This window comes from Panthera tigris, chromosome D1 (assembly GCF_018350195.1).
Source record: "Panthera tigris isolate Pti1 chromosome D1, P.tigris_Pti1_mat1.1, whole genome shotgun sequence".
In the NCBI taxonomy this organism is placed as follows: Eukaryota; Metazoa; Chordata; class Mammalia; order Carnivora; family Felidae; genus Panthera; species Panthera tigris.
This window is the reverse complement of record NC_056669.1, coordinates 59,433,986-59,457,223: the sequence shown is the minus strand read 5'-3', so window position 1 is coordinate 59,457,223 and position 23,238 is coordinate 59,433,986. Positions and strand designations below refer to the sequence as shown.

At 49.9% G+C, this 23,238-nt stretch overlaps 1 protein-coding gene across 2 annotated transcripts; it reads left to right on the top strand.

Annotated features, from left to right (window-relative positions):
• The first annotated feature begins 10,133 nt into the window (after nt 1–10,133).
• Nucleotides 10,134–21,865, top strand: RHOG (ras homolog family member G). Of its 2 annotated transcripts, XM_042957311.1 has the most exons (2): nt 10,134–10,211; nt 20,624–21,865. In XM_042957311.1, exon 2 carries the CDS (start codon nt 20,692–20,694, stop codon nt 21,265–21,267), a length of 576 nt encoding a protein of 191 aa, XP_042813245.1. In that variant the 5' UTR covers nt 10,134–10,211; nt 20,624–20,691; the 3' UTR covers nt 21,268–21,865.
• Nucleotides 21,866–23,238: the final 1,373 nt, after the last annotated feature.

Genomic DNA, 23,238 nt, shown 5'->3' with positions numbered 1-23,238 from the left:
GCTGGCGGGCGGCGCGGGGCGGGCCCGGGGCGGGCGGGGGCGTGCTCTCCTGCAGGCCCGCCCCGCGCCGCCCGGCCCCCAGCGAAGCCCGGCCCGCCCCAGCGCCGGGCTTATCCCGGAATAACCTGTTGGAAGCTGCTGCCGGGTGCCCCCAGCCCGCGGTTGGCTTCCCCAGACCCCGGCCCGCCCTAGTCTCTGCCAGGACACTCCTCCCGCACCAATGGTCCGGTCCCGACCTCCCCTTCCCTCAAGGGAGTCTCTCCCGCTCTAACCGCCCGCGGTTGGGCTGGCGGGCCACGGACACGCAGTTGCTCAGGTAACCCAGGCCTGCGGCGACGGCGACAGTAACTGCCCTGCCCGGGTCTCCGGGCCTCGGTGATGCTCCAGTCGCCTCAGCTCTAGAGCGGGGTTGGATAGAGGCCCCTGGCACAATGATCGCAGTCCCGGGCTGCCTAAAGCGACAACGGCCTGGCACGGTTGGGCCGGGGGCACGCTCCCAGCCCCCACCCCGGACCCGCTTTCAGGCTCCGCCCACCCGCCGCACCGCGCAGCCAATCAGCTTTCTCCTCTCTGCAGTTTAGGAACCTGCGCGCTTAGTCACCCGTGCGCAGCGGCCCCTGGCGGACAAATCTGGGTGCTGCAGACAAGACTGAAGCTCCTGGGAGGCCCTGCCCCTTTGCAGAGGGTTGGGGAGTGAAGCAAGGACCCGCCCCGGGGCAGCCCATTAAGGACTGCGAGTGCTTTCAGAGGAAATAATGCCAGAAAACAAAATGCAACATACAAAACGCTATACGTAAAATTGCCCTGTACATCCCTTACGTCTCGGCTAAAGGACCCATCTGCTTTCCTGACCCCTCTCCCCGCCTCATCCAAGCGAAGTCGGATGCCCTCCCTTAATTGTCACAGCCTATTTTCCTACCTGCTCCTCAAATCCCCTCCCCTTTGAGGTTTTTGTGGGTAGGGCCTGTGGCTGGTTCCTCTCTGCCTCTCACTCTCCCAGCTCCCTGTGTCGCTTGGAGGAGGTGTTAGCGACCTAGAATGAGTGCCCCAATCAAGGGAGAGCCGCGCCTGGGCCTCCTTCAACAGAGCCTGCATTTCCTGTTCTCTCTCGAGTACGCTGTCAGCAGATCTTTACTAAAACCTGCTCTGTGCCCTACCCTGTCCTTGGCACTGGAGTCAGGGGAAGGGATTAGGCCCAGGTCCTCCTCTGACTGACCGTGCTAAGCCAGCTACCTGTTCTGAGCGAGCCCTCAGAAGACCAGAACGTGGATTTGCCTAACAGCTGCCTGGCTTAAGGGTTAGGCTGTTGATACAAAAATACACGTCTAACGTCATCTACCAGCACTCTCCCCCACTCTCTTCTTAAGCTCCAGTCGCACTGGCCTTCTTTAAAGTTCCTCAAACACATTGAACCTTCACCATCCAGCCTTTGTATCTGCGGTGGCTTCTCTGCCCTCCTACCTCTAGCTCCTCATATAGCTGTCCTCTCCTTCTTCCAGATACGGTTCAAGGTCTTCTCCTCAGAAGCTCCCACTTCTGACCAGTGCCTCTAGTCCAGAACTGGAGCATACTAATGTCTGCCTCCCTCCACCCCATAAGGTTGAGTTTTCAGAGGTCAGGGAACCATGCTTCATCCATTTCTGAGAAAGGAGGATCCAGTCCCTGGCTCTGCACATAAGTGCTCAGTAAAACCTGGTGGACATGAGTTAATTCATTTGACCACCAAAATATTTCTTGAATAACAACTCTGTGCTGGAAAATTGGACAGAACAGAAGATGAGCCCCTGACCTAGGTTCTGTTAGACATATGCTCTGAGTCAGGGGTCTTAAGCTCAAATGGCAGATAGATAATATAATTGAGGGAAGTAGGTGGGATATAGGGAGTGGTGGGGACTATGGCACACTGGAGAGCAGGCAAGAAGGTGGACTTGTAATTGTTGGATCATTAAGAGAAGGTTAAAAGCTGGACTTTTATATGACATATCCCTTTTTTTTTAGTTCTAGCAATTAAGTAAAAAACCCTGTACAGACCAGACAAAACACATTTGTAGCATAAATTAATCACTCAGATTGCTAGTTTATCATTTCTGCTTAAGCCAACCTGCCTGTTCACTCATTTGTCTAAGAGAACACACTAGAGAAAAAGAAAGTAAAGCATGCTTAACTTCCTTTAAACTCGACTGCATTATTTCTCTTAAGTACCACACGATTTCTTTGGCAGTATGGGTGCATAACCCATTTAATACAAAAAGCCTGGGTCTTGAAGGCAGGAAGTGAGGGTCTATTGCCAATTCACATCAAGAATGTGAACCTCTCAGAGCATGCTGCATTTTCTATGAGGCTAAAATGGTGCCTGGTAACTAAAAGTAGAATTAGCATACAATCCAGCAATTCAACTTCTGAATATATACTCAAAAAATTGAAAGCAGGGTTTCAAAGAGATATTTGAAACTTTTTTTAAATGTTTATTCATTTTGAGAGAGAGAGAGAAAGAGAGTGTGCATGAGCACATGATGGGGAGGGGCAGAGAGGGAGGGAGAGAGGGAGAATCCCAAGCAGACTCAATGCTGTCAGCGCAGAGCCCTAATGCGGGGCTCAATCTCACAACCGGGAGATTATGATTCCAGCTGAAATCAAAAGTGGGATGCTTAACTATCTGAGCCACACAGGTGTACCTCAAAGACATATTTGCACACCTATGTTCATAGTAGAACTATTCACAATTGCCAAAATGTAGAAGCAATCTGAGTGTCCATGGACAGATAAATGAATAAACAAAATGTGGTATATACATACAGTGGAATATCATTCAGCCTTAAAAAGGAAGGAAATTCTACATGCTACAACATGGATAAACCTTCAGGAGGTTATGCTAAGTAAAATAAGCTGGTCACAGAAGACAAATACTATATGATTCAACTTCTTTGAGGTACCTAGAGTGAAATTCAGAGGGTCAGAAAGTAGGATGGTGGTTGCCAGGAGAGGATAGGCAATTTTTAATGAATACAGTTTCAGTTTTTCAAGATGAAAAGTGTTCTGGAGACTGGCTGCCAAACAACATGAATGTACCTTGCATGACTGAACCGTACAGTTAGAAATGGTGAAGAAGCTGAGGCACCTGGGTGGCTCAGTCAGTTGAGCATCCAACTCTTGATTTTGATTCTGGTCATGATCTCATAGTTTGTGGGTTCAAGCCCCACATCAGGCTTCATGCTGACAGTGCAGAGCCTGCTTGGGATTCTCTCTCTCCCTCTCTCTCTTTCCTTCCCCCCGCCAAATAAATAAATAAACTTTTTTTAATGGTAAAGAAGGTAAACTTTATGTTATGTGTAATTTACCACAATTAAAAATAAAAATAGATGGTACCTGGGAACCAAAGCCCTGGCCTGGATAACAGGAGAAACATTTTGGTCTTCTCTCTGCCTGCAACATCATGATGTAACATCAGAAAAGCCAGTTCCCTCTGGATCTCAGTCTCCCCAACTATAGGATGGATAAGTACCAGATTATTAATCCAGTTTGGCTTTGATATTCTACAAAACAGGAAAATCCTGAGACTGCATGGATCTTCCTGGATCTGAAGCTGTGACTCTCACCTCAATAGCCCCTATGTTGGGTCCTCATGTCAGTGTAGCTTCTGCAAGAACCCTTCATCACATTATGAGTCTCAGGAGGAACCAAAGAGCTTTTTTTTTCCCACCTCTCTTTTTCTTTTCTTTTTTTTTTTTTTTTAATGTTTCTTTATTTATCTGGAGAGAGAGGGCACATGAGCAGGGAGGGGCAGAGAGGGAGAGAGACAGAGAATTCCAAGTAGGCTCCATACCATCAGTGCAGAGCTGGATGCAGGGCCTGAGCCCAAAACCACAAGATCATGACCTAAGCTGAAGTCAAGAATCAGACGCTTAATCACCTGAGACACCCAGGTGCCCTTCTCTCTTTTTTAAACCTATATACAAAGCCTTTACCATACACCTTTACCTCAACCGGGTGTATCTCCCTTGAATTCCTCTTAGGGCCTTGCTCCTGATTTTCTGCAGATATTGGTTAAATCAAATTGGATTAACAATTGTCATCCCTCTATGTCACTATTTGCAAGATTTTTCACATCTACTATCTCATCCTTCCTTCAAAAGAGCTCTGCTAGATAAGACAGAGGCTATACTCATTATAGATTAAGAAAATGAGGCTGAGGCCACCACATCGAGCTCTCTCCCTTAGGATTTTCTCTCTATTCTTCAAGTCTTAGCTCCAGTGAAAGAAAAGCACCCATGCTTTAACCAATGATGACAGCATAGCGTGAACCAAAAGTTATGATTAGTCCAAAAAAAATTTTTTTTTAAATACCCAGCTCAAAAGTCACCCCTTCATTCCTTTGGCACCTTGTCTGACTTGCCCTGTGTCTCCAGTCTTCTGCTATATCTTAGAGTACTTATATAACTGGATTATGATTCTCTCATTAGTATCTGTCTTCCCCATTAGCTTCTGAGTTCATCAAGGACTGAATTTCATTCATCTTCATATTCTCCCAGGAACATGAAGTACATAGCTGGTACTCAATAAAAGTGCATAAATGAATGATGTGTGTTCTCTATGAACCGGCTGTCTTGTCCCTAGCTGTCATTCCTCTATACCACAGAGTTTCTGGTTACCAATAGCTTTCATTTTGAAAGTGATAGTATCTCCAGTAGAAGTGTAACACAGTCCTAAATCTGCTCACAAAAGTTTAGAATCCCTGAGTTTGGGCTGTGTTATTAGTGGCGCTCCCTGGTGTCCAAAAATGGCAAGTACAGCTATTACTGCGAAGCTGTACAGGGTCTGGCTGGGTAAGGAAGAGAGAGATCTTGGCTTCTAACAATTCTTCCTATGCTAGTTTCACAAAGAAAATCACCTCCTCTTCCAAAATCAAGTCTAGAATCTTACTACCAATGTTCATTAATTGACTTAACATATACTGAGCACCTGTTCATAACAACCCAGTTCCTATCCTTGAAGAGTTTGGTTTTGGGGGGAATTTGTATATGAATAGTAATATTCACTTATTGAGCATTTATTGATAATGTCTTGAGAGGAAATGGTACAGGGGCAAGTGAGGGAGCACAGAGGAGGAACAAGTAACTGCCTAAAGCAATCAGTGAGGCTGTGCAGAGGCACACAGATGGAGTGAGGGGGAGGGGTTCTGCAATTAGATTGCCTAGATTCACATCCAGGCACTGCTGTGTGACTCTGCACCAACTGAATTGCTCCTGGAACTCACCAGAGCTGAAGAAGGAGGAATTCCCAGAGGGGATTATGCCAAATGACCTGTACCACTCAGTTTGGTGGTACAAAGATGCAAAGGTGTTCTGGAGGCAAACAAGGCAACTATTATTCTGCCTGCCTGGGAGGAGAGACCCTCCACTAGATCATGCAAGCCCCTAGTCCTTCCTTCCCCCATCTAGTTAGTTCCTCAGAGGGATTCAGGAACAATGGATCAGAGGACGCAACTCTAGAACTTTGTTTCATTTGTCACTTCCCCTATTTGTTCTTTTTTGCTATCTCCTGTTTTGCTCATCATCTTCCCATGTCACGAAATGAAACATCGGGCTTGTCTTTGGTGGTAGCAATAAAAGGGAGTAATGAAAGAGAGACTCCTACTTTTAACCCTAAGGCAGGCTGAAAGAGGGGGAACACCAGGGGACCAAGAGGAGCCCCACCAAGCCTGAGTCCCCTAAGCCACATCAGAGAAAGGACAACACAGAATTAGGGTTAATCTGAAGATGCTGCAACTGGGGCTGAGCAGAAGACCTGTGTGGGCCATGCGTGAGCTATCGGGGCTGGAGCTCATGCAGACTAAGCTGGGAAGACCTGTTCGGAAGACATCAGGGCAGAGGTGAGATCATTTCAGGGCTTTTTTTCTTCCTCCTTTCTGTCTCTGCCCTGTTTTTTTAGGGGAGCCAAGTCATGGGCATACAGAGAATGTTTGTCGTACTCTGGGCAATCTGCTCAACACTCAACTTGCATTATTTCATAATCCCACAAAGCACATAGTATTGTCATTCCCATTTTAAAATGAAACTAAATGGCTCTGTTCTATGCTCTTACAGCACTCTGTACTTTTGTATACTTACCTGTTTAAGATCTATCTCCCTTGCTAGTTACATCAGGATGGGGACTTAACTGTGTTTTCACCTCTGTGTCATTGCCATGTGACATTATACCTAGCCTAGAGAAAGTTTTCAATAAAATGTGTTCAAAGAATGAATGAGAGAGTTCATATGACTTGTCAAAGGTCTCAACGTAAGTGATACAACCAGGAATTGAATCCTGGACTGTCTGGCTCCAGAAGCTATCTGTGATCTCTCTGTCCTACCTCTACCAAATCCTCTCATATATCATCTCACTTTTTCTTTTTTAATGTTTATTTTTGAGAGAGAGAGAGCTTGCATGAGAGCAGGGGAGGGCAGGGAGGGAGAGGCAGAGAGAGTGGGGGACAGAGGATCTAAATTTTTTTTTAATGTTTATTTTTCTTTCAGAGAGACAGAGTGTGAGCAGGGGAGAGGCAGAGAGAGAGGGAGACACAGAATCCAAAGCAGGCTCCAGACTCTGAGCTGTCAGCACAGAGCCAGACGTGGGTCTTGAACTCACAAACCAGGAGATCATGACCTGAACTTAACTGACTGAGCCACCCAGGGCCCCCCCTTGGCATCACTTCTAAATGTCCCAGTGGGTGTCCTTGTTTCTTAGCTGCTTGTAAGCACAAACATACACCACCTACCAAGAACTCACCTATTCATGGAAAGCAAGTAAGAGACTAGGAAGAAAAAACAGCCCTTTGGGGCTTGTTCCCTCTTCCTACACTCTTCAGCTAAGCATCTTCCTTTTCCAAGAACCCTTTGCAGACAGTTCCACCCCAGTACCTGTCTCCCACTCCTCTGGCCATATTGGTCCATCCTATATCTGTGCCATAAATGTGGTTCTAAGTCACCTGACCTCTGATGGTTCTACACATTTATTATGGCAACTTAATTCCACAGATGTATACTGACAGCAAATGGGTGCTCAGGCCTGCCTGTGCCAGGCCCAGTGGGTGAACACAAAGATGAATCAGACACAACCTCAAAGGATTTACAGCCAGTGGGGGAGACACACATTAGGCACAGATACAATTAACTAGAGCACAAAGCAAGATGACCTAAATGGTACTAAAGAGCGATGAGCAATATGCTGCATGCATAAACCTTGATTACTTAATTATTATTCTGAAGAGTATATCATAGAAAGTCAGAACTCAAAGGGTATCATCTAATTTAATCCCTTGTTTTCCAGTGGAGGAGTCTGAGACCCAGAGAAGGGTAGGCCTAGCATAAAGTCTCACTAGCAGGTCTGGCTGAGCCAAGACTAGACTTCAGGTCTTCTGAAGCCCAGCAGCCCAGGGCTCTTCCTCTTCTGGTAGCTTCATATGCAGCAGTCCCATGTCCCACCAGACCATGAAATCCTCCAGGACAAGTCAGGTTCTCCCACCAAAGTAAGCTGAACCAGGGCCAGGCATGCCCAAGACCTAAGGCTCTGGAAATGCAGTCTGACTTTTGGCCTACTGCATGTAATGTGCATCCTACTTTTACTACTATGCTTCTAAAACTGATTTTCAAATATTTTTTTGCAGGAAACTTTTTTAAAATAAGCTCTTTATCCAGAACACTAGTATATAAATCAGATAAAAGCAAATTAACTCTGGTTTGAAAGGAAGGGAGGCCAGAGCGCTACCATTTTCCTGCCTTCAAGTCCTGGGAAGGGAACTCTAGGAACACAACTCGAACACCTTTGTCCTTCGAACACCTTTGTCGGACACAATTTTTAATGGCTTTATAGAAGCTGCTTTAGTTATGTAGTCCTCCACTAAATCCTGTTTTTTATGAAAACTCACAATCCTTTCTTCATTTATCAAACACCAAGCACCAACTGTGTGCTCCCAGTAGGATATCAAGGGGAATCAAATTACCTTTTTGTTTTTCCTGCTCTCCTCTTCTCCACAGAGAGGACTTTGTCCCAAGTGCTATGGAGAGGGAGGAGAGAGACCCAGCCTACACTTAGGAAGATCAGGACAAGCTCTGCCAGAAGGCTCATGGGAATTGAATTCATCTATTCAGTCATCTACCAGTCTGAATCTGACAGAGGTTCCACTTTGTTGCCCTACCCCATACCTGCTAGCTGTATGTACTATAGAGCACTTGAAATGTGTCTAGCCAAGATTCAGTCTAAGTGTAAAACACATACCATATTTCAAAGCCTTAGTATAAAAAAATACTATAAAATACCCTATTCATTTTTATAGTCAATAGTTTTTATATTGGTTACATGTTGAATGATAATATTTTGGCTATATTGGGCTAAGTAAAACCTATCATTAAAATTGATTTTACCTGTTTGTTTTTACTTTTTGAAAAATGTAATCACTAGAAAATTTTAAGTTACATATGTGTCTTACATTATTTCCACTAGACAGCACTGAGAAAGACTATTGAGTGCATGGCAGAAGTGGGGTGGGGTGTATGTGTGTATGTGTGTGTGCACGTGTTTTGTCAGAGAAAGGATAATGGCAGCCAGGGAGGGAGTAGTCCATTAAGGCCAAATTGTGAAAGTCTGAGTGGATTTCACCTGGAAGTCAATACAGGAAAGAAGGCAGGCAGAGGGAACAGAATGGGCAAAGACCCAAAGATGTGGGTAGGCGTGTTGTGTTTAGGAAACTAATTCTTATAGCATGATTTTTTTTTTTTTTTTTTTTTTAAGAGAGAGCTAGCAGTCGAGAGGGGCAGCGGGGAAAGAGAGTGACAAAGCCAGAGAATCTCAAGCAGATTCCAGGCTCAGCACAGAGCAGGAGGCGGGGCTCGATCCCATGACCCAGGGATCATGACCTGAGTCAGACGCTCAACCGCTCAACCGCCTGAGCCACCCAGGCGCTCCCAGCGTGATTTTTTTTTTAAAGGCATTTGTTGAATGTTTACTTTGAGTCAGGCATTGACAGCAGATCTTGTACATCCACTTTCATGTTATCTCTCCACAAGTACAGAATGAAGGAGAGGTTATACTATTTTACCAAAGATAGAACTGGGGCTCAGAAAGGTTAAGCTATTTATTCTCGGAGTTGTTCTTCCCCTTTATCTGGAAAACCTCTTGGAGACAGGGAGCCTGTTTTAAATGCCTCCCAGTTTTCCTCCACAGTACACGGCAAGGAGTTCTGCACGTGGTAGGCGCTCAGAAACTTAGTGTTGAACGAAGGATATCCATTCCGAGTCTGAGCAAGACCTGGGTGCAGAAGCACCAGAGGGCGCCCACGAGCCTGCCCACCCACTGCACCCAGGGCGCCTGCAGGATCTCGGGCCTGGGTGCGGCCCTGCAGCCCTCAGCAGTTGAGCGCCGCGACTACAAGAGCGGGCTAGGGGAGCCCTGAGTCCTGCATCCGCCCCGCCCCCTCCCCAGAGCCGGGGCGCACGAAGCAGCCGGTTGCGGAACGACGACACGACATCCTGTTTTTGGGGCCCGCGGCTCTTCAGGCGCCTCTGCTGATCTTGTCTTTCCCCGGGTGCTGACGCCAGCTCCCCTTCCCCCAGTCTGTGCACCCTCCCCAGGGGTCTGGGGCCTTCCCACAGCTGAATCACCACCACTCCGCACTCCCCCAGGGCTCGGGGCAGGGGTGGGGACTGCCCCAGCCGGACCCATTCTGGCCAACCCCCAGCCTCGGCCAGCGATCGATCCTGGGCTTGACTGAAGGCACGCAACCTAGGGGTGCCTGTTCTTAACATCTTCCCGCGGGGGGGGGGGGGCGCGAGATATGGGGAGGGGGGCAAAAGCCTAGCGCCTAGGCTAGGGCCTCTACTGGGGTGGGGGTGGCAAGGAGGAGACTGGGAGGACTGACCTTAGGAGGACCGACATTAGGAGGCCTGACTTACGGGCCTTCGAGGCAGAGGGCTGGGGTCTGGCGGGAGTGGGGGTGGTGGGGGCAGGACCTTGCCGCGAGCAGGGCAGGCGGTGGGGGTGGGGGTGAGACCAGAGCTGGGGGCCCAGGCCGCCGCACTTCCTGGTCGGGCCCCGCCCCGCCCGGGCCCGCCCCCGCGCCCCGCCCCGGCCGGCCGGCCCGCCCCCCCCACTTCCTCCAGCCTCCCGCTCTCACTTCCTTCTCGAGCCCCGAGCCGCTGCCGCCGCCCCCAGCTCCCCCGCGGCGGGGAGGGCACCAGGTGAGGCCCGGCGCGGTCCGGCGGGCTAGGGGTCCGGGAGAGGGGAGCCCGGCCGGCGGGGACTGCGTGTGGACGCGGGCCCGGGAAGTTTGCTTGCGGGAGGCCGCGGGCGGGAGCTTCTCGGCTCTCTGCAAGTTGGGCGGGCGCGGCCGGCCGGGCGGGGCGGGGAGCCGGCCACTGCGAGCCGGCGGCGGCTCTGAGAGGGTGGCTTTCTGTACCGAGGGAGGCTGCCCCGGTTCCCGGGAGCCGCGAGGGACCACTGAGGTGGGAGGGTCTCCCGCTCTGAGAGAAAAGTCTCTGAAGTGGAAGAGCTGGGACATGGGACTCGGGGGTGGGGTGACCTCAGAAGTTTGGGGAGGGGGGTTCCGAAGTGTGTGAGGGAGCGGGCCTTCTGGGCTGGAGAAGGCGCTCCCTCTGCTCCGGCAGTTGTGACACTTGGGAGGTTGGAGGGGGGCGGTGTCTGTGGCCTGTGAAGCCTTAGACTGCAGAGAAAGAGCTCCCTCTCTGGAAGATCTGTGCCAATCCGGACCCACACTCACAGGCTGCAGTTCAAGGTCCTGTGCGCTCAGAGGAAGGCGGGGGAGCTCCGCCAGCCCCCCTCTGTCTGTATGTCTGTTTTTCTGACGCCCATCCTCTCCATCCATGGAATCAAGCAACAAGTATTTAGTAAGCAAACATCCTCTGTGCCTAGCTGACCTGGGACTGGCCTTTCTCTTTTGGGGGTAAACTGAGGAAGGAGAGGTCCTGGTTTTGTCCAGTGCCTAGAGGTGCTGATAGCCCCTAACAAGATGGCATCACTGAAAGCAGGACTGAGAGCTAGAGAGGAGCTTTGAGGAGCTAGAGAGACTAGAGCTTCTGGGAGGCAGCAGGGGCTCTGGACTTGGGAAATTATTGGGAGCATCTCCCACTACCCCCCACCCCATCGCTAGTCCCTAAACTGTATACATTCTCATTTCTCTTCCTCTGTTCCTACTTCAGACCCTATCCACAAACCCTCCATCGTCCTCTTCTTGCATCCTTTTCAGTGTTTTCACCTAAACACACAGTCATGCCTATGTCCTGTCCTGTCACCTGCTCTGCCTCTGTGTCCATCTCTGTTCCCTGCAGATTTCCTCCTTCCTTCCTTGCCCAACTTCTGGCTCCCAAACACATACCCACCCTCTTGCATCTTCCACCATCCCTCACTCCTCTCATTCTCTCTATCCCCTTCCCTTTCAGTCACTTATCTCCAACTTTGGGGTCTAGATCTTTGATTGAGTTTGAAAGCCTTTTCAAATCTCCCTACCTCAGAGAGACAGTGATAGAGCCAATCAAAGGGCTGGTAACCCTTTCTATATGTGTGTTTGCATGGGATTGTCAGTGTGTCTATATCTTTATCTTTTGGAGACAAAATAACTGCCCTCAGCCTTGAAATGGCTCAGAGTAGGGGAAGCCAGCAGAATGAAGGGAACCTGCAGTGGGTGAGGTTGTGGTTAGGCAGGAAGAAGCAGTCGGTAGCAGTCAGGGTAGAGTGACACAGGAATAAGACTGGTAAGAGAGGCCATGGGAAATCAAAATCACCCAGACCCTTTGTTGCTTAACCAAGAGGCCAGGTCTGGAGGCTGGGGGATAGCCCAAAGGTCCCTGACTCCAATGCTTACTGGTGGCAACACCACCTGTTAGGGAGAATGGGACCAGGTCAGCTAGGTGTGATGGAAGGAAAGGGAGAGGGCAAAGGTAGGATTCTGGAGGAAAGACTATGGCTGGTCTAACTTCAGTCTTAACTGTTTTAGTTCCAATTCAGGAAAAGAAGAGGGTTGTAAGGCAAAGGTGTCTGCCCCCTCTTCCCTACTGCCTTCAGGGGCCTTCCCAGGCTGGGAATCCACGTGCCCTGGGCTACAGCAAGGCGTTGGTGACCAGAAGGCCCTCTGCTGACCCCTCTGACTTCAGGCATCCTTAATATTCCCCCTCTCACCCAGGAGCCTACTCCCCCTCTTTCAAGAATTTCTCCCGAGTCTAACTTCAGCTCAGTCTGGGTTTATAAGCTCTTGTCCCCATTCTAAAGCTCCTTCCTCAAGTCTTTGGGAAGCATACTGATAGATCCTGCCTCTCTACCTCCTTAAGTCTACTGTATTCATTTTTCTCCATTAGAAAAAAAAGAGAAGTAGAGGGGAACTTTTTTGGGATTCCCAAGCACAGCTAGATTTAAGGGCTAATCTGGTTCCTCATTCTGTTCTCTTCCCTTTGCACAGTTGTCCCTCTCCCATGAATCATCCCTTCTTCCACCCACCTATATCTCCTGTTATTTCTGGGAGGTATAGGGTATTCCACTCCAGGAGGAAATCCCAGGGACCTGCAAAAACTTCCAGTTCAGAGAAGGATGTTCATGCAAGGTCCTTTTTCAGCATCATGGCTCATTAAAAAACCATTCAGGAGTTCTGACTCCCCACCTGCTTAAACCAGTACTTATTTTAGGAAGAAATGGCTAATGTGAGATTGTCACAGATCCTGGTTGGAAATCTAGGATATGGAGAGTTGTTTCTGGCCAGCTTGTTTGGGCAGATGAGGTGGCTGATATGAGCTTTTAGGAGGTCTTAAACAGCAACATAGGAGAAGCTGTAGCTATAGTGAGACAGATATTACAATGAGGGTAGCTGGGCAACTAGGAAGAAGGTGGGGCCCTGGCCCAGAGTGAAGACCTCTCTCTCCATGCACAGTGTAAACCCATTAGTGGTGAGGCTTGTAGGAGTATGTGAGGAGGGAAACCAAAGACAAAGCCTGGGCCACCTCCCCAGAACAGATTGGTTTTCCTGTCTAGGGTCTAGCTTCCTCTTTTGTCCTCATGTCATGGGCGGAGGGCATCTCCCCAGGAGCTAGAGCCTAGAGTTGTTGCTCCTCAGTTGGGGCAGGGTAGGATGGCTGTCTATACAGTAATGTCAATGCTGAATCATAGCCTAGTATGGTCTAGGCATGAGAGTCAAGGGAATGTGGAAGCAAAAAGGGCTCAGGCATCAACCAGATCCCTTTGGCCCATTTCCGGAAAGAATAAACCATTGTAGGGTCATCCTGAATGAGACCAGAGACATGGGCCTATTCCCAGCTAGAGTAACAGACCTCACCTTCTCCTTTGTGGAAGTGACATCAGACTGGAGGTTAGGAGACCCAGGTCCTTGTCCTGGATTTGCTCCCAACTCTGTATAACCCAGGTCAACTTGGTCTCTTGTAGCTCAGCTCCAGCATTAAGGAGTTGCCTGTCAGTACCTCCAGTGAGCATAGAGAATACTGAGAGCTCTAACTCTTCTTCCCCCAAGAAGCTCCTCATAGCAGTGCCCCTAACCCTGGGCCCTCCTGTCTCATGCCAGCCTTGATCAGAGGCCTGAGTAGTCTCTATCTGCTCAGGGACAGGACCTGCGGCTTCTTCCCCCCAAAGCACAAGGATTCTTACAGGTTGAGAGAAGAGAAGTAGGCAGAGCGTTGGGGATTTTGCTAGGGGGCAGCAATACGGGGGAGTACCCTGTGCCCTGCTCCAGCTCTGCCCCACTGACAGTGGAAAATAGATGCCGGAGTTTCCTCCCTGATGTGTTTTTCCCTTGTGGAAACCCCCTCAGACCTGGGGCGGGGCCCAAGGGATAGGGCGCCCTGGGTCTCTCTGGGTATTTTCAGAGGCGGGGGGCAGGATTGGGAGGATGACATTTCTGTAAAGCATGGCATTTCTGTATAGCATCGTGTGAAATGAGCAAAGGCAAAGGAAGTGCCACTTCACAGGCCTTTCGTGGGGCCCCCAGGACTGCTGAGCTGCTGTTAGGTGGGGAGGAGGAAGAGAGGAGGAAGCAAGTGTTGGAGCCTTCCTCTGTGCTGCCTGGTGGGGGAGGGTCAGTCTCCTTAGCTCCCCCAGCCAGAGCTGCCCTGGTCCTAGGGTTCACCCTTTGAGGAGCACCCCAAGTGCTGGGATGGTGAGAGAAGGAAGGGAACTGGGACTTAGTGAAAGGGTCCCAGCCCCCCACAGCCTTCCCAGCTACAACCATCTCGGATCTCATTTCCTCCTCCTTCTAGTCCCTAGTAGGTAGAGTCAGCTCTCTTTGCCTCTTACCCTACTGCTGCCATGCAGGCTCCTCTGCAGGGCTGAAGGGTGTAGAATAGCAAGAAGCAGAGAGTTCTTCGGCCTACATTCTTTTTTTTTTTTTTTAAGGCTGGGAACTAGACTGTCTTGGGTTCTGTCCCTGCTGATGGGGAGAAGGGGAAGAACGAGGGAGACTCAGCCCTTGGCCTCATCCCAGCCCCACACTGACCTCATGTCTCCCCCCAGCTTCCTCCTCCCAGCCCAGCTGCAGCCAGCTGCAGCCCCTTTGAGCCTTTTCATATCACCTCTCCACCTCTCCTGCAAAACAAAGATTTGCAGAGCTTCTAAAGCCATCTCCAACACCACCCCTGATCCTCACCTCATCCTTGACCAAGGGTCTTCCAATATTACCAGTCCTTATCCTTATCAGGATCACTTTTCCTACCCATCTTCCTCATCACCTCTGGGCCAGCTATCCCTGGATCCTGCCTCCGCCCCCCCCCCCCACCTTCCCACCTGAGGATAGGGCAATCTAGCCTGTGTGTTCATTACTCTAAATTGTACTCCATAGAGGAAGGAGGAAGTGGGTTACCCTTGTCTTGTGTCTCCGGGGCATGGAGGCTCTTTCTTGTTCCCAGAGTCAGAGTCTGGATTGATGGGGGAGGAGATGTGTATCAGTCTGCAGCTTTTGCTCAGCCCTCTGCTGGGCTTCTGGAAGTAAGCAGGACAGACTTTCCTCCTTATGAGGCATCCAGTTGAGTGCAATGTATAGTAGAGACAGTGCTGGGGAAGGTCGGGCAGGAGAGGGGGTTGCTTTGATGTCCTCGAGAAGCTGGGGAACAGAACTGGGCCCTGAAGGACTGGGAGACTCTGAGGCAGGGAAGCAGAATTCCAAGAAGAGGAACTCCTCTGTGCAAAGACATGAGGGATGGATTGAGTTCATTCAGTTATTTACTAATAGCCACTGTGTGCTGTGCTCAGCCCAGGGAGACAGATCAGCTAGGACCTTGCCCTCTAGACCCTCTCAGTCCAGTGATGAGAGATAAGATTCAGTTCAGCCTCCATGTGATACAAGATAGAATGTACCTGTGAGAAAAATAAGGACCAGACCTGGGATGGGATAAGTCATTTGGGATTTGGGTGATTTGCAAAAACTTTCCTGGAGGAAGTGGCAAGAGTACTTGGCTCTGGAGGACGGATGTTGGAGGTGGGGGTAGGGAGGGGTTGATGGATGGAAATAGGGGAGAAATGCTGGATTCCCACAGGGACAGCCAATATTGTTGCTTGCTGTATTTTGAAGAAGAGTATGTGGAGGCTGCTTGTAGAGGGTCAGGGTGATGTGACCAGAGCTCAGGGAAGAGAATGCCCACAGACGATTATAGTTAGAATGAATTTCAAGGAGGGCTGTAGAAGGGGATCCCCAGATCTGGGAGGCAGGTTAGAAGGCTACAGTAAGTTCCCATTGCCTCCACACTCCCCCATCTGTTACAGCCCATTCCTCCCCTCCCCCACTCCTAGTTGGGACACTTCCCCTACTATAACGGCCACAGATCTGGCAATCAATCTGCTGCTTCCTTTCCCTCCCCCATTCTGGGCCTGCCTGGGCCACACCCCAAGACTAGGTCCCATTGGGTGAAAGCTGGGCTCCAGGGACCACATTAGCCTCCTATGAGTTGTGCTCCCATGGACTGCTCCTTGTGGGAGCCAGATCAAGCTGGTAGTGTGAGGAGAGACTTTTGCTTATCTAAGTCAAAGCTTTTGGCTGTGGGGTTATTGTCCAATTCTGGGCTTCTATGGCATCTATCCACATTTCAGTAATGGGGCAGAAGCAAACCAATCAGAAGGCAGTGGCTGCACACTCCTGTGTGCCCAGCCCTATACTTAGCTTTTCTGTGAGGGCAGTGGAGAGAAGCTCAAGCTTCAGTATTGGGGGGCACTCACAAGCTAGGAAACTTACATATGACTATCAGAGGAGAATCACACCGAGCCAAAGCCATAGCATGGCTACTAAAAGGGGTAGCCATGCTATGGACTCATGGGACTGTGAGACTGAGGCTAGGCCTTGAGTCAGGAAGATGGGAGAGGGGTAAAGGGACAACAGCATACGGAAGAGCAAGAGGAAAAGTCCAGAGGCAAGAATGAACCTGGATCCTTTACAAAGGACGGTGGAAATCCCTCTGGAGCAGAGAGCTGGGAACTCACATTTACAAAGCACAAATATTGCACTTAATCCTTATAACAACCTGATAGGTTTGGTGCTATTAGCTCATAAGGGGAAGAACTAGGATTTAAACCCAGGTCTATCTGACTCCAAAACCTCTACCAGATTATGAGGAACTCTGAACACCAAGGTGAGGGACCAGGCATGATCTGAATTAATTTCGGGATATAAAGCCAGAATAATACTACATATATTTGCAAACCTTAATTTATTATTTACTAAACAAAAATCCTTTAAAAAAAAAAAAAAAGTCACCTAGTAAATAAGTCACAGATGATCCCTGACCCCAGGCAGACCAGGCCTCTCTCATGATTGGCCTCTGTAGCACTGACTGATGCTTCTTATATGCCACAGGTTAGACCCTGCCTTCTAGTATGTGCCCTCCTTAAATGATCTGTGGGAACTTATTTGACCCAGCTCAGGCCATAGGATTTCAGAGAAAAGAGTTGTCCTGGGAGAGAGGATAAGGGTCTGAGCTACACCTGAGCAGGGAGAATTCGGATGATGCCACCACTGGATGCCTGCATACATGGTGCTTCCTGCCTCTTGGGATAAAAGGCATTGCTTTTGTTACCTCTTGTGCACATAGCACTTCCCAGTTTACAAAGCACATTCATTCCCATGCTCAGGGATCCTCACAGCTGCCCTTTGAAGGCAGGGAGAGCAAGTATTATCGCTCCTGTTGTACAGATAAAGAAACAGAGGCTCCAGGGAGGGAAGTGACTTACTTGCTTAAGGTCTCTAAGACAGCTGGTAAGGGGTAACTTGGAGGCTATGTGACACATTTGAAGAAAACATGGGACTTTGGATGACAAAACTGGGGTTTGTGTCCTGGCTTCCATGCTAACTAGCTGTGTGATGTTGGGTTCCTTTAAGTGCCCTGAGTTTGTTTCCTAATCTGTAAATTAGGAATATTACCAGCGGGTTGTTATAAGGATCAAATATAACATCATGTACCTATAAAAGGTTGTACCATGTGAAGGCTTTTGATCAAGGGGCAGAGTCAGCAGGTGAATCCAAGAGGTCAAATTCAGGTATCCAGTGCTCTTGTTTCTGTACCACACTGCTTCTGCTTTGCCCTGTTTCTGGACACTACCTCACTCAAGATCCTTTTCCGGTGTCAGTCCCTGTTCCCTTGCCAGCCCGGAAGCTACTCTGTCCCTCCCAGCTTCTTTGAGGGCTGATTTACTGATTGCCGGTTGATAACCCCTCCCTAGAGAGCTGCCCGGAGCCAGCTATACTTCCAGTCTCTTGGGCCTTGTGACTGCCGGCCAGAGTTCCCTCCTTGCCTTCCTGCCTGGGCCAACCCAGTGTTGGGCTTGTAGGGGAAGAGTTCCCAGTCACACTACCACACCCACTCCTCTGCTCTGTGTGGGACTGAAGATTTACAAGCCCAAGAGGCCTGATCTCAAAATGCCAGGGTCTCCCAGATAATCCTGTGGACACAAGTGATGGACCTTTCCCCCCACCCAAAAAAAACTGGTTGTTTCTTTCCCCAGGGAAGGCATCACAGAATTCTGAGAATGAATGTGCCCTAACTTGCCCCAATTGCCCAGGCGTTTTGCATTTGCTGACTCAGTCCTCCCACCCCCACCCTGTGCTCCTGGGGGCCTTTCTTTTTTTTTTTTTTTTTTTTTTTTTAACTTTTTTTTTTTTTTTTTTTTTTTTTTGGGACAGAGAGAGACAGAGCATGAACGGGGGAGGGGCAGAGAGAGAGGGAGACACAGAATCGGAAACAGGCTCCAGGCTCCGAGCCATCAGCCCAGAGCCTGACGCGGGGCTCGAACTCACAGACCGCGAGATCGTGACCTGGCTGAAGTCGGACGCTTAACCGACTGCGCCACCCAGGCGCCCCATCCTGGGGGCCTTTCATATGCCCATCATCCTATCCCCTGCTCCCAGGGTTTTTGATGTCTCATTTCATCTACCTAGTACCCTTGTCACAGGCATTTTTCTCCCCATTTCATGGATTGGGAAGCTGAGGCCCAGAGAAGCTAAGTGCCTCATGCTGGGTTGCAGTGAGTCAGCAGCAGAGCAGAGCTGGGACTAGGATTTATGTTAGGTCTCTTGACTCCCAGTCTGAGGTTCTCTCCACTGCCTTAGGAGACCCTTATTTCCTTCCCAGAGCCATTCCCTGAGGTTCTCTATCCTCTCACCTGAGGTTGAACGCATGTTTATTCATTCAAATAAGATGGAAATATTTTTAATCCCCAGAGGGGCAACCTCAGGGAGTGAAACCATCTCCCTCCAAGCTGGGACCAAGTCCTGGGTCCTGTACAGCTCCCATATGACCAGAATTCCTTTTCTGCTTCCCAGGGAGGGATTCCTCCCCCCCCCCATTTGATTTTTGAGGCTTCTGAACCAATGGTTGAGAGGTCAACCTGAGGGGTAAGGGGTTCTCAGACCAGGGTATAGTATGTGTGAAGTGAAATGGGGAAAATGGGCTCGTGGTGATGGTGCTTGGGTAGAACAAGAGATACTTAGAGACTGGGTGGGTCTAAAACAGGGCCGTCCCTTCCAGGGAGCACAGACCTGGTTGTGGGAGAGAGTCAGGGAAAGGAAGTCACATACTGGCCAGAAAAAAAGTCCCCCATGGCCAAGAGGAAGTAGCCAATGAGAGGAGGAATCTTGCCATAGCAGTATAAATAATCACAGGGCTTCCGGAAGCTCTGCTCTGTCCCAGAATTCAGAAGTTCCTCTCCCCAAGGCCCTGTGAACTACAGGGGAGACCAGGGTATTGGCTGGAGCTGGGACTTCTCTCATACTTACCCCACTAATAATTACAGCAGCCTGTTTATTTGGCACTTCCTGTGTGCCACACCTCATGCCAAACACTTGCTTCACATTAGCTCATTTCATACTCTTGGCAATTCTAACACAATAGGCAAGATTGTTCCCATTTTACAGATGAGAAAATTGAGACTCAGGAAACTTAAATATGTTGCCCAAGATCAAACATGACTGGTTGGTGGAACTGAGATTAGAATCCCTGGCCAATCTGACTCCAGCATATATTCTCAGTGATAGTGCTTTAATGTCACTATGTTTTCTACCCGAGTTTAAAAGCTTCTGAAATTTTTCAGAGGCACATGCCATGATCTCAGGAAAAGGACAGAGGAAATAAATGTTTTCCTCTTCCATCCATTCCTCTTGTCTGGGCTTGGAGGATCTACCTCACCCCACCAAGAGCCTTGAGAGAAGATGCTAATGTCTGGGAGCCACAGCCTCTGCCTCATTCATCATCATTACACACCCAGATTCCAGACCAAATCCCAGCCCTGGCACAATCTCCAGTATTCTCTTGCACTGAGTTGCCAGATAGGGTTTGTTGTGCTTACAAGAATTATGGGGTCAGCTCTCCCTCCTTTTCCTCACCTCTCAGGCACCCTGGATTGAGATAGGGCAGCCGTCTAGAGAAGTGTGCTCCTTACTCAGCAGGTTTCTCATTGTGCCTTTTGGTTTGCACACAGTAGCCAAGGTGTCAGGCTTAAGAGTTAAAACATAGTGCACTGGGCAGAATAAGCCCTGAGTTGATAGAGACTCCACACTGCATCTCAGAGTGACCTGGGACAGCTGCTCTGTGCTAGAACCCCTCTCTAGTCTACTCAGTGGGAGGGGTCCCTGTCTGGTAGAGGATCTGGTAGATCCCTACACTTGTATACTGTCTTTTTGTGTTTATACTGCCTGGAGGAAAAGGAAAAAAGTAGCTAATGCTTAGTATGACCAAGGCACTGTTCTAAATGCCTTACATGTATTAATTTACATAATCCTTACAACAACCCAATGAGGTAGGTATTATTTTATCCTCATTTTACAGGTAAGAAAACTGAAGCATAGAGAGGTTAAGTAATTTGTCCAGGGTCACACATGTACAAATAGCAGAACCAAGACTTGACCTTACTCAGTTTGGTACCAGAACTTAGGTGCTTCACATAATACATAATGCCATCTTCCTTACACCTGAGTATCTTTGCTTGGTCTTAGGGCCTCTCTCTCACTGTGTATCTGCCTCTCTAACATCTGTCTTGATGGGGTTGCAGGATGGTGTCAGGTTAAGAGAACAGGAACTGGTTTCCTTCTGTGTGTCCCCATTCTTCTTCCCAATGGGTAGAGGCCTCCATAACCATGAGTGTCCCTTTGATCTGTCCATAGGTCACCGCATCCAGAGGGGCCCAGAAGGGGAAGGAGGCATTGCCTCCACTGTAGCAGCTGCACCCACGATGCAGAGCATCAAGTGTGTGGTGGTGGGCGATGGGGCTGTGGGCAAGACGTGCCTGCTCATCTGCTACACGACTAATGCCTTCCCCAAGGAATACATCCCCACAGTGTTCGACAATTACAGTGCCCAGAGTGCGGTTGATGGGCGCACAGTGAACCTGAACCTGTGGGACACAGCGGGCCAGGAGGAGTATGACCGACTCCGCACACTCTCCTACCCTCAGACCAATGTCTTTGTCATCTGTTTCTCCATTGCCAGTCCGCCCTCCTACGAGAATGTGCGGCACAAGTGGCATCCGGAAGTGTGCCACCACTGCCCTGACGTGCCCATCCTCCTGGTGGGCACCAAGAAGGACCTGAGAGCCCAGCCTGACACCCTACGGCGCCTTAAGGAGCAGGGCCAGGCGCCCATCACACCGCAGCAGGGCCAGGCCTTGGCCAAGCAGATCCATGCTGTGCGCTACCTCGAGTGCTCAGCCCTGCAGCAGGACGGCGTCAAGGAAGTGTTTGCTGAGGCTGTCCGGGCTGTGCTCAACCCCACGCCCATCAAGCGTGGGCGGTCCTGCGTCCTCTTGTGACCCTGGCACTCAGCTTGGAGGCTGCCCCTGCCCCCCCACCAGTTGTGCCTTGGCGCCTTGTCTGCCCCCAGCTGTGCCTTAAGGACTAATTCTGGCACCCCTTGCCAGGGGGCTCCCTGAATGCCCTTTTCTCTGAATGCCTATTTCTCCTTAAGGAGGCCCCCGGAGAAAGGGGCTTTGGGCCCTGCCCCACTCTGCTTGGGAACACCAGGTATTCCTGAGAGCTCACCCAGGCCAAGGTTGGACCCCTCCCCAAGAAGCCAACCCAGTGCCCCTCCCCCATTTTCCCTACTGACCAGTTGATCCAGCTTTCCACACAGATGTTGCTGCCTATTATGGTGCCTTCTCTCAGGTTAGGAGCTCTCAGCTGTCCCTAACCTTTCCCTGGCTGCTCTTCGAATTGCTCCCCCCCTCAAGATGCTCTCTCCCTTTCCCAAAGAAGGAGCCATAGAATCCTGAGAAGATGAATGTGCCCTAACCTACCCCCATGTGCCCAGGCCTTATGCATCTGCTGACTGACTCAGTCCCCCTCCCTCCCCGGGCTCCTGGGGGCCTTTTCTACCCCCATCAGCATCAATAAAACCTCCTGTCTCCAGTGGCCCTGGCTCCTCCCTGTGTGCTGGGCATTGGGGGTTGGGCAGGGGATGGGCATGGGCTAGGGCTCCCCAGAGACTGGGAGCCTTTTGTTTCCTATAAAAGGGGACAGGAGACAATAGGCTTCATTGTGGTTCCCCCCAGCCCCCAATTTCCCTAACAAAGATCTGGGCTCCCTTGGAAGGGCCAGTCTTGCTCTGGGGCCCAGCCACAGATTCTATAGTGGACTGAGATGCAAAGCATTAAGAAAAACTTTGTGATCTGAGGCTCAGAAAGGGAAAAGTTGAGAACCATCAGCCTGCAGGCAGGTGTTCACAGTCCTGCACTTGAGAGCTGTTGCCTTACACCCGAAGGTGGCAGGTCTCACCGACAGAGCTGGGGCTAGAACTAAGGCCTGTGCCTCAACCCAAGACTCTCCCAGTTATCCCAGCTACCAAGCCTGGAGTCATTACAGGGATAGCTCAGTCACTCCTCCTCATCAGAATTGTGGCTTAGACCAGTCTTAAGACACTCCAGATCTAAGGTGGGAAGAGGGGGGATAGGGGGATACCACTTGGAATCATACACTGTCATGGACTTTTTCCCTCCATCCTGGAGCCTGTCCCTCACCTCAGTTCCAATTAAAGAAAGACAAGTCCAAGCCCCAAGACAAGTAAGGCTAGCCCAGACTGTTCGCAAAAAAAAAAAAAAAAAAAATTTATTTTCCTTTGAAATAAAATGTACAACCAAAAGAGGTCAGGGCATGGGGCAGCAGGGAGGACAGGGAGACAGCAGAGAGCCCATTTTGGGGCAGGAATCTGCCTCTGACTACCCTACACCTTTGCCAAGGAGGAAGAGTCGGTGAGCCACGGATTTCAGAAGGGAAGGAAAACAAATGCTGTGCCAGTGCTTTTCCTGGAGCAGGACATCCCTCAGGTACAGAACACTACCTCCACAAGGTAGTGTCAGAACCACACACTGGCAGAGCCCTTACAGATCCTACAGCCCTCCTACCCCCAACCACCTGCATGGACATACTAAGGCTTAGATGGGGAAGGGGTACACACTAAACAGGAGGTGAAGTCAGAGCTAGAACACCTGGGCAAACTTAGCAAGGGACTGTGGCCACAGGCCTGGGCATGTGCAGGAAATAATCACATACACCAGTCAAGTGAATGACCCCGTGGAGAGAAATGGCTGTGGTTTTCAGGTAGCAGCCACTGCTCAGTGGTCCCTGACCTCAGCAAGAGGTGGCTATGTAAAGGCCAAGAACCGATGGTGGTTATAAACCTCAGGACTTTTTTTAGCACCAGATGGTGGAGCTCTCCTAACAGCTCAGCTTCTTGGGGCCTCCGGATAAGGGTGATGCTGCTTGAAGGTCCCTGTGCCTTCAAGTGG